Source organism: Crotalus tigris, unplaced genomic scaffold, assembly GCF_016545835.1.
Source record: "Crotalus tigris isolate CLP2741 ecotype Arizona unplaced genomic scaffold, ASM1654583v1 scf7180000018077.189128, whole genome shotgun sequence".
Classification (NCBI taxonomy): Eukaryota; Metazoa; Chordata; class Lepidosauria; order Squamata; family Viperidae; genus Crotalus; species Crotalus tigris.
The window spans coordinates 171,505-189,128 of NW_024096810.1; the positions used below are offsets into that span (position 1 = coordinate 171,505).

At 37.8% G+C, this 17,624-nt stretch overlaps 1 protein-coding gene across 1 annotated transcript in view; it reads right to left on the reverse strand.

Annotated features, from left to right (window-relative positions):
• Positions 1–17,453, reverse strand: part of LOC120309841 (amine oxidase [flavin-containing] B-like) — a 59,454-nt gene extending 42,001 nt beyond the window's left edge. Inside the window, exon 1 of the mRNA XM_039347456.1 lies at positions 17,195–17,453. Within this exon, the coding sequence (XP_039203390.1) occupies positions 17,195–17,249 (55 nt within the window). The 5' untranslated portion in view covers positions 17,250–17,453. The remainder of the gene's footprint in view (positions 1–17,194) is intronic.
• Between the last annotated feature and the right edge of the window lie 171 nt (positions 17,454–17,624).

Here is a 17,624-nt window from a genome sequence, read left to right on the forward strand (position 1 = left end):
ACAAGGGCATTTTTGTCAAAATCTGCACTTTAGGTAAAGATAAAGGTTTTATTTATGATGTAACATAAAGCAGAGGTCCCCAACCTTTTGGGCACCAGGGACCGGTTGTGTTGAGAGAAATTTTTCCGTAGACCAGAGTGCATGGTTTTGTGTGCTGCCTGCGGATGGGGCTTTGCTTGTTTGTGCGGACTGGTTGCTGGCATGCTGCGGCCTAGGTACTGGTCCACAGACCGGGGGTTGAGGACCCCTGGCATAAAGCATAGTAAAACAGAATGTCAAATGAAACCACCAAATGCATTGTGGCATTTTAGTAGCTTTAACTTTGATTTTTCCAAGACAAATAGTAAAACAAATTCCGCATATTGATAGCCATAGAATTTATTTATACAAAGAATACATTTTTTCTTTTTTATTATGTTGCTTTATATCATGATACATTATACTGTTTCAATTCAATGATGTTTATATAATACAATTAAAATTATTAATATTTATTTTAATAGCTCAGACTACTGAGAAATGAGAAGAGAAAAGGCTTTTTTTCAATAATAATTACAATTTAACGTCAATATTACAAGCATAAAATTATTTGGCCTGTTATAAAAGGTGGAACATTAAAAGAAGAACCGCTACAACTCACATATAGTATTTGTTGTATAATAGAGATTTTGGTCTTAACCCTAGTACTTAATACTAATGACTTCATTACATTACTGTTTAGGGTGTGTGCTTGTTTGTGTGATTGTGTGTTAATGAAGGGGGGGGGGGAAATAGATAACAGAGAAAATTTAACAAGATTTTAAGTACCAAAAAGGGAAAGGAAAAAGGATTTTTAAAAAGAGAGAAAAGAACTACAGCAACATTTAGATGGAGGATAAGGCCAATTCTCCAAGCTTTCATAGGTAACTATGGCAACCTGTTTTCAAATAGCTTCCCTTTAGAAGATTACATTGGAGGAGATTGACATTCTATGGGCTTTTACACAGCTACAGAGCTTGTTCCCTGTTCTCATAGAAATCTGTATTAAATTTAATGTGTGACTAAAATGTCAGCAGCCATGACTGAGGATTTCATTTTTTATTTGATAACATCAGAACTTACATTCAACCACAACATTAGTATAAAGCATGATAGATGGAAAAGCAAAATAAGAAAAAAGTTAAATAAATTCCCCCATACCTGACTCAATTCTATAATTTGATAAATATATAATCAGTTTTGACTGACTGTGCATATAGAACCAAAGAAAACATTTTTGAGGAGGAAACAGGATTTGTTTCATGAAATAATTAGATATGCTCATAAAGACGTTTCTTTCATTCTGCTCTCACATTTATTCATCCACCATTTGAACATGTGCAAAGATGGAACATGTCAACTAAAATGCTGGTTAAAATGAATTTCTGGTTAAACTTTTTAAAACAGTTAATCCTTGTCTACAAACTTGGTTCCTCTTAGAAAAAAAGCAGACCTTCAGATGGTCTATTCTGTTTTTTTGTTTTGTTTTTACTCAATTGTTTAGGATCTGAGAGGGATTTACAGGAGGTCCAGCAACATATTCTGGATTTAAGACTTCCAAAGGGGCAGAATCATTTCTCACCGGTGCCTATGGGGCTGGTCCTTTCTTTTCCTAAGTATCTGTATATCATTCCTTCTGTTTCTTACAGAAGAGCATTTAATCTCACCAGGCTTAATCTTTTACCATCAGTATTCTGGAATGGAGATGGAATAACTTTCTTTTCCAGGACTAAATCTGTCCTATGTAGAGGGTGTCACTGTATTGATGTCCCATTGGCTGAACCAATCATGGCATTTTGAATTAATACCACCCTTCCTGTTCTATGGAAGAGAATACATTTTTCCAATTGGCTGACAAATCCTTTGCAGGAGGACAGTAACTCCCCCCTCCCCTGAGAAAGAAATATTTTGGAAATATATTTCCACAAAGAATCTTAAAGGCAGAAAAGCAGGGGCAGATTTTCTTAATAGCCCCCAGTAGAAACTCAGGCAGCCACCTTTTAGAAATGCAGACTTGATAATCCCATTAAGCCCCATTCATAAGCAAATCCAGAAATCGTGAGGGCTCTATCACTGCAGATTTTTAAGAAGAGGCTAGGCAATCATTTGTCTGAGATGGTATAGGTCAGTGGTTCTCAACCAGTTGAGTAGTCCTTGACTTACGACCGGTTGAGTAGTCCTCGATTTACGACCGGTTGGGGGGGGTCGCGGCATTAAAAAGGTTGAGAACCACTGGTATAGGTTTTCCTGCTTCAGCAGGGGACTGGATTAGAAGACCTCCAAGGTCCCTTCCTAACCTATCCTATCCTATCCTATCCTATCCTATTCTAAATACCACCAGGCAGAAGCGCATTCAAGACAAAATATTTTGAAATCCCCTGCAGCAAAATTGACAGCTAACAATAGCAGAATGATAGAATTAGAACCAACAACCCTCTCACCCAAGAAATCCAACACAAGAAGTAAGCCATCAGTCCCAGTCCCAGAGAAGCAGGATATGACCTTTGGGAAATAATAGGATTAACCCACCAATACCAAAAAGGACACACTCAAAACCTCAGGTCAAAGTTCATGCCACAGGAACAGGAACTCCAAACACAAATGCCCAAGAAAGAATTAAAAACCCACCAGGCCCAGCAACATGTGGTCAGCTGCTCCAGAGCCTCATGTCTTATGGTTCTGTTCTTCAATAAATTACAACCTTCTTTCTAAAGCAGTCTCCATTTTGTTTATTCCCAGCTTGGACTGGACCCTGATGATGAAGACTTTTCTTTCAACACCTTAAAAGGCTTTTTTTTAAAGGTAGGAAAGAATTATAAGTCAGAAGAAATATAAGAAAACACTGGGAATAATTAAATTCTGACAGATCTTTTCTGAATTAGAAGAAAAATAGCTATGCATTTATTTTATTATTTTATTATATATCTTGTTGTTTGATATTTTATGCAAAATTCTATGATCTGTTAGCATAAATAAAATTTTATTGGCTCCTTAAACATATAATGAAAAAAAATTAAAAGCATTAAATATATATAGTAGTTCATTTTCTATTATTTCTCTATAACTTTAGTTTAGACTCTTGGAGTGACTACATATTACTTACAAAACTAGAAAAAATTGAGAAGCGTTAGGAAGATGTAACATCAGACTAATTTTATGTAGCCTTCAGAAGCATCTAATGTTTCATATTACTGCTGGTCCACCTTTCCTCTTCTAACTAGTCTATCAGGAATAATTCCATCCTAGACTGATTTTTTTCCCATTAGTCAACTTCCTAAGAAAAACGACTGAATTTTTTTTCCATTAGTCAACTGCATAAGAAAGATGATTCCCAACCTTGATTCAGAATGCTAATTCCTAAGAAAAACCTTCTGGTAGCTTTAAAAGGACAGATAATCTATCTTCCTTAAAAAGTTTAAAGGCCCAGAGCAGCTTCATACATTTTACTGAAGAGAAGATTAACATATGAGAAAGCTGTGCTTTCTTTCCTGCACTTGTTCAGAAATTGTAAAACAGCTCATGCAGATTTTACACTCTTGGGAAATAAGTTTGCATTCTATCATATGCGAGATATAAGCATTTATAGGTAAGGGAATTATACAGGTTAAGTATACTTTAAATATCTATGGCAGGGGTGTCAAACTCAATTTCACTGAGGGCCGCATCAGCATTGTGGTTGCCCTGGGGGGGGCAGGTGGGTGTGGCCAGATTGGGTGCAGCCTACTGGGTGGGCATGGATGGAATGGGTGTGGCCTACTGGGTGGGCATGGTCAGTTCTACATCATTCACATCAAGAGTGCCTATGGGGGCCTGGGCAGGAGTGGGACAGATTTGAGGGTCTCTGGCAGAAGGGGGTGGGACCGGGGCAAGTGCCAAGGCATGATCCACTGGGGCAAGTGCCAAGATGGCTACCACAAAATTGTACATTGGCTCCTGGCTGGCCTGGGCCAGGGCCAAGGCAGCGGGGGACATTCCCTCACTGTTTCCAGAATGGCTTCGCGGGCCACATGAAACCACTTCGCGGGCCGCATCCGGCCCCCGGACCTTGTGTTTGACATGACTGATCTATGGGAAAGAAAAGCAGATAACATTTGCATTTTCTCCGTTCTTCAAAGCAACTCTTACTTACAATGTAATAAATAATTTTATTTGTTTAATGTTCAACAAAGCGGCAGGAACAATGTTTAGTTTTAAGATCTTAGAAAAGAGCTATATCCAGATTATTTTCATTCACAGGATTTCAATTAATATCCACTAATATGCTTAATAAAATACCTACTGCTTCATCTCTAGACAATAAAATAAATCATGGGAAAATTGAAATGGGAAAAGCTAGGACTTCAAAGCTTTACAAAAGGCTAGGAGGGTAGCCTTCAGGAGGCAGAGTGTTCCACAGGGCAGGGGCAGGGGCTGGCACAGTAAAGGAATGCTTCTTAGCTCCTATTAGATGACAATATTTGGAGAAAGGGGCTAGGAGTGGGCCCTATCTGACCTGGAAGATGGGTATACGTCCTTAAGGAAAAGTGGTCCCGCAGATAATCTTGCCCTGTGCCACATGTATACGTGTCCTTCCCTCCTTCCAGTTTTCTTCCAGAGAAGAAAACAAAGAACCAAGATGGAAACGGGATACTTTTTTTCTATAAGCTACAGTGAGAAGGGAAGGAGAGAGAAAGGGAGGAACAAAAGTTGGATGGAGAAGAGCTACAAGGAAGAAGTAGTCAACAGGGAAAGAAAAGTTATTTCTAACACTTGGGCCTTACAACAGTGGGTTATTTACTTATTTATTTTCTATAGTCGCTCATCTCAACCCAGTGACTCTGGGAAACAAGCCATTACTTAACCGAACAATAACTTTTGTTCAGGGTCATCTTTACTGCAGAAGTTGTAACTGTTTGCACCTTCCACTCATCCCATTGTCTTCAAAAGCTTTTTCTCATCAGTATATATGCCCTTCCCCATTACTCGAATAATTATTCGGTGCAGACTCATCTTCCTATCAAGTACATTAGGATTTGGTAAGCCACAAGTTCCTAACTCTGTTAAGAGGAACCCTACACAGGTCAGTGTTTTTGCCAAAACCTTTTCTGATAAATGTACCAGGAGCTCAAACCAATTCCCTCTGTGATCAAAAGCAGACCCGATTACATCTCTTACATACTGCCTTAATGTCTGAGTCAACTGCTTCCTTGAAAGCATGACTATCATCTTTGCAGAGACACTAAAAAAATGTGATGCCTAGTGAAAGAACAAAATGGGACAACCCTTTTTATTTGCAGGTAAGACAGCCAATTCCCTTAAGCTTAGGATTTTTTTTTATATAGCTCCAATATCCATTGATTGCATTACACTGTCTGAGATTTGGATTTAATAGCATTGAGATAATTAAAAGTGTGAACACGATACAAATAATTAGATTACTGAACTGCTACTGAGATATTGAACTTGGCATTAGGCACCTTTATCTCCCTTCCTGTTAAATAATCAGTTACGTTTTTGTTAATAAATAACACCAGGATTACTCAGTTTCACATTCCATTTCTCAGTTTCCAAATTGTTTCTTTATGTCCTTGGAAGTTGTATTGCCTTTATTTATAGGTAAATTGCTGCATAAAGAGAGGCAGGAAGGCAACAACAGCTTTGGAATCAGAAACTAATTGTTCAAAAATAATTTAATTCATCATGAATTAAATTAAATATCATGAAAAAGAACAAAAAGAATGAAAGAATGTTTTCTACTCTTATCCATATGCTTGATGAGATAAATATTTCCCATCAGAGAAATGGCGGGGGAGGGGAGAGAATAAACTTTTTTAAAGCCAATATTTTACTTTGCTTGAGATTATATCATTAATTTCTCTATCAATTCACCATTTGCAGGAAAAAAAGAATTGCAACAGAGTCAGTCAACAGTTTAGTCTCAGAAGATAATGCATGCATTTTTAATATTTAATTTCAAATGTCAGAAATTATAAAATTAGTCCAGGAAACATGTAGTTTGTACTTCTACATAGATGTACAAATCACACTACACATACACATGCTGGGGATAGGGAATATAATATAAGAATTGTAACATTAGATGTCATTCCTCTGCACACTGACCTGAACATGTTTGCACAGAATAAACTTGTGATTTTTCTTACATATGCATTCAGAACAAAGGGCAAAATGGAACTTGCTCGCTAAATGAATCCTTTTATATCTCCTTCTTTTCATGGGATCCTGATAAATTTTTATATAAGACATAGGAGTGGTTGAAGTGAGAAGCTTGCACAATGTCCCAAGGGTGCTTTTTCAAAAGGCAACTGGAGTTTGTTACCTTTTGAAGGCCAGTCCTGTTGCTTTTTGAAAAAGCACCTTTGGGACAACTATGATCTGGATGACTGAGAATCTCCATGAACATTAAGCCTGCTCAATGTATGCATATACCTCTAGCAATTAAAAACCTTGGTTTTTCCACAGTGGAGAAGATGGCCACTATTCTTCTGCCACATATGAATTTATTTTATTCAGCTCGGTACTTTCAGTGGGAAACAAAAGGCTCATTAATTTAGGGGAAAATGAGGTGGGTTGGTGGTCAGGAGTGTCTAAATTATTTTCTGACTCATATGATTATTCATATTACTTCTACTGGAGGATGAGAATATACAGCCTGCTAGAAAACAATGAAAAAGGAGAAAGAGAAAGAAAGAACGATGGAGAGAGAGAGTGAATTCACTGTAAGGCATCCGGTAATTTGATCTCATGCCTCAAAAAACAGCTATATGAAAAAAAGATTGTGTAATTTGCTTCAATATCTGATAGTTTGTTAGCAGGAATTAAAATCTAATTGATCTTGATGTGTATGAGCTGTGCAAGCAATTACACTGTGTGGACTGTTTAATCAGCTGCTTCATAGTGCTGTAAGCCAAGCAGATCTCATCTGACCTGTTTAAATCATGTACAAATAGCAGCTGTGGGTGACAGGCCAGAAGATGCATGAAAGAAGTCTATCTGAAATTGTATAATATAATGGATCTATTTCGGCAGATCGTAGCACCTTGTCTAAGTAGGCATGGTTAGTACTTGGACACTTTGAGAGAATACCAGCATTAAAGGCTAGACTAATATTTTCCAGTGTTAGTAACTTGAAGATGTGTGGATTCAATTCCCAGAATTCCCGGGAAAGCATGAGCATGCTGGGAGTTGAAGTCCAACGTTAAATTGCCAAGATTGAGAGTATTGGTCTTCAATTAGAGTTTTCAAACTTTTTCAGGCCACAAAAACTGTTAGGTTTTTGGCCCTTAGATTCTCAGTGGAACCCATACAAAATGGGGAGAGAAAAAGAATAGGGGGACAATTTGCAGACAACACCAACCTAGCAGGAACAGCCAAAACTCCAGAAGATAGCTTAAGATACAGAAGGATCTTGAGAGATTTCAACTTTGGGTCCTATCTAACAAAATGAAATTCAATGGTTAAAAACTTAGAAAAACCCTTTTCGCCTTGCTGAGATGGTTAGGAAAAGACAAATCTACAACACACTCTGCATGGGGCTACCTTTGAAGAGCATTCAGAAGCTGTGCGGGGGTGCAGGCAGCTTTTGGGGCCCCAAGAGTGGCCCATGTAACCCACTGCTCCATGAAGTGCACTGGCTGCCAGTCTGCTTCCAGGTGCAATTCAAGGTGTTGGTAATCATCTTTAAAGCCCTCCATGGCATGGGCTCAGGCTACTTGAAAGACCGTCTCATCCCAATGGGATTGGCCCACCCCATCTGTCCCGGAAGAGGAGGCATGCTGCAGACCCCATCAGCCAGGGTATTACGGCTTGGCAGAGTGCAGGAGAAGAACCTTCTCTGTCCTGCCCTTCGGAACATCTTTCCTCCCAGAGTGAGGTCAGTTCCAACCCTCCTGACTTTTTGCAAGAGCTTAAATACCTGCTCGACCAATTGGCTTGGGGCTCCAATGGGGGGAGGGATAGAGAGAGACTTCACATTGGGTGTAGTTCATAGATTAATAGCAAATCCCACTTTCTCCTGGCTCATGCTATCCCTCCCTCTCCATCTTTTAGTAAGGGTTGAATATTTGTATTTTTATAGTATTTAATTTGTATTATGTATAGATTTTGTATAGTTTTATCCTTTTGAAATTGTAAGCCACCCAGAGTTACCCTATTAAGCAGGGAGACAATTAAATTAAATTAAATTAAATTAAATTAAATTAAATTAATAATAAGAAGACAATAATGGGGATGAAATAATTCTGAATAATTTTAATTTCATCCTTGATAAGAAAGAATAAAAACATATAAGAAAATTGCTTTGTTTCCTCTCAAATTCCTTTCATATTTGTTCTCTTTTTCTGTGTATAATATGTAAGAAGAAGAAAGATGTGTGTGTGTGTGTGTGTGTGTGTGTGTGTGTGTGTTGTATGTGTGTGTATATATGTTGGCTAGAGCACCCGGTCTACCAAGTATAGGATAAATCAGTCTGTTCTGCATTTCGCTCCAATCTAGGAGCATGTTTTGCAGGCAGACGTCACATACTGTGAACACTGTAAATTCAAGACTTTTTGTGGCTGACAAAGAGTTAGTGGGAGACTAGTATAGCTATTTCAAGCTCTTTAGCTCTCATCAGCTAGTCATATACCCCTCTGGGATTTGAACCTGGGCATATGTAAATGTTTTGAAAATATCTAGTGTCTTATAATCACATCACCATGCTAAAAAAGGTATTTAAGGTATTTAATAGATCTCTAAGTCTATGTCAACCTTAGCAATTAATGCCAGTTCCGGATTCTGGAGTTGAAAGTTGCTGAGCTTAAAAAACACTGCTTTAAACAATGTTCAGTTCTACACAAAATTCTATTTGTCATGTTGAGTAACTGTAAGGTGATCAACTTTGTGAAGCATTGCTAATAAAATCAAAACCAGCCTTTGACCACAAGACATTGTGACATGCTCACAAAATTATGGCCCAATAAACTGATAAGAACACAACATTGTTTCACCTTTCAATGAGTATAACTATTGCTAAACATTTGTCGTAAGCATGACAGGAACTATGTTTAGCAATATTCAGTAGTTAAACAAAGTGGTTAAAAAGGCAGAAAGGCAGAAAAAAGACTGTATTCTAGAAATATATAAAACAGAAAATAAGAGAACTGAGCTATTTATTCTTCATGGAAAATGATAATATCAGTTGATGATAGTGTCAACACTGATGATAAAACTTACACAATTTAGATCAGGGATTTCATTTTTGTATGGGGGGAAAAATCAATTTGTGTCTTAAGTAAATGCAAACTTCATGCCACAAATCATTAAAAATTTCATCATCTCTTGGTTAATAGTCTTCTAAAGTTTATATTACAACACAAAAATGATTATACTTCTTAAATACCAGATGTCTATTCAGTTAACAAAAAGATTTGAATGTAAGGAATTATTTTCTCAGGTTTTTCATGTTAATCTACATGGACTTTGTTTTTTTTCTTCCTGGGAATCCGATCAAGTTTAATTTCTGGGAAAAATATGGTGAACTGAAGAGGCGTGAATAACTGTGACATAATACAAGGAGCCACTGGGCAAACTGATTCCTTGGAACCTCTCCAGATAAGGAGAGGGTGAGAGATCACCTCATGTGCTCCAGATGGCTGTTCCTCATCCAGAGATGGCAGGACAACAGTTCTCCATAGGAGCACCGGGAGATGAAGAGATCAGCCATCTTGCTCACGACCACAGCAGAGCCTTTTAAATGGCACCATGTTCACCGTCCTCTCTTTATCATTGCTTTCAGAAATTGCCTGCTAACCTTCATAAAGCTATTAGAGACTTTCAAAATAATAAATTTGAAAAGTCTTCATTGGGTAAATTTATCTTCAATTCTGAACAAAAGAAAAATTAATTATAAGCTTAAAAAAGAATTTGAGAAACAGCAAAAAGCCAATATGATTTTGATCTAAATTATAAATGAATTAAGAATTCAGATGAAATTGGAATGTTGACATTAAGTATAAGATTTTGAAATTATATAAAAATAACTTCTCATGGGAAACAGAGTTATATGGCTACTCTGGATATTTTATAACAAAGCTAAGTCATTTTATGACTTTAAAAACTGGTTACTATAAGGAATTAAAGATTCCAAGCAAGAAAAAAAATAAAAGTTTGCCATCAGTGTCAGTTAATACTGGAACTTACAAAATGAGATATGGAAAAATGGGTTCCATGAAGACTAAGGGCAAAAAAACGCCAAATAACTTTAATATATAGATTTCATAAATAAATTGCAACAAATACAAATTAAGATTTCATAAATAAATTGCAACAAATACAAATTAAGATTTGTTGTCAATTTTCTTTCACTAGAGCTTTGCCTCTTGATCAGGGTTTCTGAGAATTTATTTTTTTTACTGATAGATTCTATGGCCTGAAAAAGTTGAAAGCCACTGGACTAGACTATGCTAGGAGATGGTGATAAGATCGAGGCCATTATGTAAGCTTTAGCATCAGAGACTCAATTGCTTCTAGCTACTGTACTGAACTAGGTCTCAAGAATTACAGCATTACTCTAAGGTTACAATTCATTCATTGTGTTTTATCTATGATTTAACCATAAGTGGGCTATAAACAATAACAAGACTAAATTCACAAATCAGAATGAATCAAAACGAAACCAAATCCATGATAGCTTATTGTTTGAATCCAGCTTAAATAGATATGTCTCTATGACAAATACCAATTTGTATCATTATTCCCACTGATCCCATTATCCAAAGAAAAGGATGTAATATTGTTAGACAATACTTCATTCTCATTCAATCATTTCTAGGCAAATTGCTCATATAGACGCAACTTCATTCTACATCTTTGGGACTGCAGTGTTGTTGTCAAGTAGAGAATATGACAATTTGACATTAATGTGGTGCAAATGAAGTGATATTGCATGATTCTCCATGAAATAAAGTTGTGTGATTTTCCTTGATGAAGTGCTTTGCGTCTTCTCAACGCTTGCCCAACCGTTTATAGCAAACATGTACATAATGTATTTTCTCTCTCTTATTAGCTTATTCACTCTCATTTATCGTCAGTATATGGGCTTGTCTAACATATATAAATATGGTCCTATATGTGTGTGTATGTATGTATGTATGTATGCACCCATATTCATCTCAAACAGCCTTCTATTCTGCAAATGTGCTGCTTGGCAACCCAGAATTCCCAACCAGCTAGCTCATTAGCCTAATGGCTGGAAATGCTGAGAATTACTATTCACTATTGAAAGTTGTAGAACATTGGTCTAGACTTAAATCATTGCATAATATAACTTTGGAGTTAAAAATCAGCAAATAGAACTTATGAGTAAGCACTCCAGCTTTGTCATGCAAGCCAATAAGTTGAATTAGTTTCACAATAGCTTCAACAGTCTTTTAAAAAGTTAATGCTGTGCAGAAAAATAAATCTGTCAGTTCTCATGCAATTCAATGAAAGAAAATTTGGTTTCGAAATGTCTTGTTGGAAGAAAGAATTTTAGTCAGCTTTTCCTAGGAGAGTGAGATTCTTGCATTCATTTAGTTTCAAAGTGGCCATGGAAAGTGTATCACTGTTCTATGTGTCGTTGTATACAGCTAGTTCCCAACTTATGACCGAAGTTAGGAACAAAATTTCAGTTGCTAAGGAAGGCAGTTGTTAAATCAGTTATGACTAATTTTATTAACTTTTTTGCCACAAGTGTTAAGCATATCATTGCAGTTGTTAAGTAAATCATGCGGTTGACCTGGGTATGCTGCAACTGTCATGAATATAGTTGCCAAACATCCACATTTTGTTGGGATGTTAAGACATTTGTAAGTATGAAGATCCATTATAAGTCACATTTTTCAGTATCGTTGTAACTGTGATTGGTCAAGGATTACCTGTAGAAATTTCTCTTGGAAAACAAGTTGAAAAGGCAGCCACACACACCATAGTGTTTTTATGTTTGTTACAGAAAGGAAAATTGTTACTTTTATTTAATTGGTCTCATGTTCTTCAATTATATTTATTTTACACTGTAGTGTTTATGCAAAATGTTGCGTTTATTGCACATAAATTTGCAGCAATAATGTCTTCTTTGATAATTTCTAAATAGTGCTTGGACTTCTAACATAATGTCAACTGAGCATGAAGGCCATCACTGAAAACTTGAATCGCCCCAGAGAAGAGAACTTGGTCCATCTTTTTTCTAAATAATCTCTGGCAGATGCTTATTGAATCTTTCTGGAAATCCTCCAGATCAAAAATTGTTTAACATCTAATCACTTGGCTGCACAGGAATGCCATGAATTCATCAATAATCTCTATAATATTTTTTTTCTTCACTGTATCTACAGCAGATAATCAAGGAATATCACTGTAACTACACCAGATAATCAAGTCTATCGATTTGAATTCCTACCTTTCATTTTAATGATGTTATTAAGGATAGTGGGTGGTTATTAATCTAAAAAAAATTATCTAAATTGTATGTTGTATCAACATTAGTTAGCACTTTGATTATTGACTTTTGTCCCCTTTCCCTTCAATCTTGTCCAATTCTTGGACGCTGCTTTGACAAATCCCTGCATTTTCTTGGCAAGATTTCAGAAGTGGTTTTCCCTCGTCTCCTTCCTAGGGTTGAGAGAAAGTGACTGGTTCAAGGATACCTGGATGGCTTTGTGCCTAAAACAGGACTAGAAGTCATGATCTCCTGGTTTCTAGCTTGTTGCCTAACTTCTACATTAAACTGAAGTGTTATCTGTGCATAAAGGCAGACCGGTAGTATATTAGCTTGCATAAGAAATGTATATGCTGTATAAAACAATGAATTGCTGAAAGTGCCAAACCTCAGTATAACTAGCAAGAAGGGAGTCTCTGAGATTCCAAAGGTGTGTCCCAAATGTCTTATCTTTTATATTTTCTCATTATCCTTTTTTGTCACTTTGGACAAGAAGTAGCTGCTGGATTTTTAAAAAGGCCAGAATGCTGTAGTGAACAGACTGTCTATCTTAGGCTCTTTCCCTAGTGGTATTTTGAGTGATATCACAAAGATTTGACAACCCCAAAGTTCCTCCCCCCCCCGAGATTGTAATGCTGATACCAGCTCATGATTTCTGCAGAATAAAGCATCACCTTGTGTACTGGAATAAAGCTAGTTTTCCTCTTAATCTGACAGTCATAGCATAGTTTAAAAGTATATAATAAATACTTTATTATTTATGTATACTTTCAGGAGGAGAAGGAGGAGGAGAATGTATCTGTGTAACTTCTTATTTGTGCAGTTCTAAATGGCATTATTGAAAATTCTGCAGGTCTGAGCTTCTTCCCTGCAGCAACATAAAACAATGAGAGATGGCAAATTTGATTTTTGTTGATTGTTTGCCAGTATGGGTAGTTCACAACTTGCAACGATTCATTTCGTCACCATTTGAAGTTACAGCAGCACTGAAAAAGTGACTTACGACCATTTTGACACTTGTGATTGTTGCAACATCCTCATGATCAAAATTTGAGTGCTTGGCAACTGGCATGTATTTATGGCAGTTGCATTGTCTTGGGTCATGTGGTTACCATTTGTAACTTTCCCAGCCAGCTTCCGACACATAAAGTCAATGGAGGAAGCCAGATTTGCTTAACAACCACATGATTCACTTAACAATTGCAATAATTGCTTAACAACCATGAGAAAAAAGTTTGTAAAATGAGGCACAACTCACCTAACATCTGCCTTGCTTAATAACAGAAATGTTGGGCTCAGTTGTAGTTGTAAGTCAACGGCAACCAGTATTTCTGGATCTATCACTTCCCATTATTTTCTCCAATGAAGCGGCAAGGTTATTAATTCAGCTTTAAGAGCCCAGCTGGCTATACAACCATGGCAGAGTCTGTCCCCCTCCCCCTCTGTGGCTATTTCTGACCTGGTTTCTGTGTACAATCTGTTGGACATTGCTCAGTAATTTGAACAAGTGCCAAACACATGTTTATGCTCAGGAGTTCCCATCCTAATTTTCTTTGTTTCATGTTATTTTAATGGGATGTAGGCAGAGGGGGGCAACAAATCAATCTAGAGAAGTAAAAACCTGAAATTACAGAACTGTGCAATAATATTACATCCAATTTATTCCTCAATACTGATATGCCAAAGCAAGACAGCAGCAAAGCCAAGTGAGAAGAACAATTAACATTTCTGTAAGGAGTGACACATTCAAATCAATACATTACAGTTTGGCAGAGAGTCACAACAGAGGCAGAATATAAATTCATGGATAATCAATACTATGGAGGCATTTATGATGGAGAGATGAGTTGTGTTTTAATTCAATATATGGAATGGGCTTAGATTAGGACTTTCATGTTCATAACTATGCACATGACTTCTCAACTAAATCAGAGGTGAGACTGATGCTATAGTGCCAGACACTTTGAATTTTATATATTGATATGTTTTGAATGAAAGAGCAGACTAGGATAAAAGAAAGCAGGTTCAAATTCTCTCTTAAACAAACTTAACTCACTGTATTATTGTGCAAATTAAATGAAAACGCCTGCTACTCTGATCTCCATGAAGGAAAAATCGGATAAAAGGCTTGTTTGACTTCCATCTGCTACTTAATAATCTTAGCTCATTCTGTTGCTAGCCAACAAAAAGACCTTTCTTTTTTTATTTTAACTCTTGAATTAACATTAAGAGTCATTGTTGTTACAGAAGGTTTCAAATCTAATCTAAAATTTCATTGTTGGTTGAACATTTGTTTTCCAGTTGTTCATTATCAAGCAAGGTCATAATAATGATCCATAAATCTTTTTTAATGAATGATAGGAATGCTTCACTAATGCTTTCCCAAAAGTATAATATCTTAGCTAACACATATTGCAACACCTGAAAAGTATGCCAACATGAAATGGTATTTTTTTTGCAACATCTTTCCATAGAAGCATCAGTATTTTATTAAATTAACTAGCTCACTTATAACAACTAATGCCAGAATAGCAGATTCTCCACTTTTGCTATATATCACAGTTGTTCAACATAAACTTTCAACCAAGAAATCAGCAAAAAAAAAAAAAAACAAGGCCAGCAAGCCTACTTAGGTATTAATCTTTTCCAAAGTGGTGCCCTCCCAATGTTGACTGGGAATGTTGGGAATTCCCAGAGGGCCCTAGGTTTGGGGATATGTATAGTAGCCATTTCTAAGCTAAATGTTCTGGGCATTTGCCAATTGCATAGCAGAAATACACCCAATGTAGCTTCTCTATTATTGTATAGCCATGGAGGAGAAAATGAATTTCTATGTGTTATACGTTTAAGATATAGAAACCCAAGTCAAAAAGGCATTGCACAATGCTACTTAGTTGAGTAAGTAACAACCAAGAGTTTATATAGCATCTTTATAGAGCTAGTCAGCTCTAAATAATTAATCAAACAATAAACTTGCTAGCAAATTATCACAATTCAAAAGGAAGGATCAATAATAGTGAATGATGACATCCAATATCAGATGAATGAAAAATTTAACATTATGTTTTCAATGAATAAAATAAAGAAGGTGAATGAAGATAAACAAATTTGTAATCATTATTAGACTAAAATCTTACAAAAGTTCATATGTATTAGGAAATATGTAGACCTCAATTCTACATATGTATTCTGTAGGATAAATGTAATTTCTCCTTGATATAGAACTACAGAATTGATAGAAATCAGTCGGATTGCACCATTAAATCAGATTGGAAATGGATAGTGCCATTTTAAGTGTGTCCATCTCAGAAGTCATTCCCTCTGAATTCATTTATCCAAGTCAATGTGAGGTGGGGTATAAGTATCTATGCTTATTATTTATTCTAGAGTATTTTAATGCCAACCACTCTATGTTCCCTTAAAATGACAGGTATACAATTAAAACAGATGGTAAGGCAAGAAGAGATACTTAAATTTAACAAGTATAGTTTGATTATTACAAAGTCATTGTGAGCAAAAAGTGGGATTGTAATCTCAAACCAAAAACTAAAACAGAGTGTAACTTGTAACTCTTTCAGAGGCCTGTATATTTTTCAGCCACTAGGACATTTTATGCATGTCCTTATCATTATTTTTTCTACCAAATGATAAGGAAAGGTTTAGAAGCCCTTTGTGACCTCCCATTGATCCTTCTGCTATATTTATTCATTTATTTATTTTGTCATCCCTGAATAATGTTGCCAACAGCTGAAAAAAGACAAAGCTATTTTAAAGGAACTTAATGTCTATAATCCCCCTTTGCTGGTGAAGAGGATGGCTTGCACTTTCAACACACTCAAAAGGCATCTGAAGTACTGGTTCTATTGTATCCAGTAAACCAAAGAAAGACATGGAGCCCAAGAGTCTGGAACAAATGGTGGTCCGACCAGCCCAGATGTTTGTGGCTTATGGTTAGTATCTAGAGATCAGATGGATATATAGCAAGAAGGATTGGTGGGGGGGGGGGAGATGTACAGTACATGCAAATATACTCAGAGCTTTGGCCGTTAGGTCTGCCAGCACATAGTATGTAGATATGTTAGGAAAGTGTCCTCCAGAGACCTTGAACCTAAACTGCCTGGGGGGATTAGCGCCCCCGAATTTATAAATGACTCAAGTGCACCAACTTGAAACAAACCATCCCCGTTTTAATCTTTCTTACTGCGCGGCGATTTAATCCCGGATTCGCGGCCTGCGGACAAAGGAGTTCTTGGTGAGCAGGTTGAGGAAAAGAACCAGAACAGCCTCCGCCTGCCACTCCGGAGGAGACTGGCGTTCAGCTGGGCGCCAGGCGACAGAGCAGGGCACGGCGCTCAGGGCGGACCTACACGGCTGACCGGCTAGTGCAGGGTTAGGCAACCTTGGCTCTTTTAGGACTCGTGGACTTCAACTCCCAGAATTCCTGAGCCAGCCAAGCTGGCTCAGGAATTCTGGGAGTTGAAGTCCACAAGTCCTAAAAGAGCCAAGGTTGCCTACCCCTGGGCTAGTGCGACTGCATTTCCACCCCATCCACCGCACGACGAAATCTAAGAACCATCCCTTCAGCCCTCCGCCGAAAAGAACCACAAGCCAATTCGGCCAACCTTGGGTCCGATCCCCTCCGACTCCCTGCCTTCGTCCGCCAGCACCTGCCTCAGGGACACCGGCAGCCGGCCCTCCCGCTGGCATCCTCCGCTGACTTACCTGAGATGCCTCCTCCGATCACGACCACGTCGCACTTCTGGTGGTCGCTGCTCATGATGGCTGCTCCCCGGGTCCAACTGTTAGCGGGTTATTCCTGCAGCCGCAGAGGCTCCTCGCCGACTGCCAGCCGGGCACAGTGACAGGGGCAGCCGTTCCGTCGAGCAACACCCCCTTTTGGCTAGCTCAGCTGGGGACTCCGCCCGCTGCTGGCAAAGGGCGGCCAAGTCTGTGGCTCAGCCAGGGAGCCTCACCTGACCGGACGCCCCGGAGTTCCTCATATCCCTGCCGCCGGTGTAGTTCCCCGGCGGCGGGGATATGGCCGCTGCTTAAGGTAGGAATCGCCAGGCAGGGAATCAATAAATGAAGCGGACGGGAGAAGCCGACAACGTGAAGGCTTCACCTGTTGAATGTTTGCATGCCTTGGTGCTGT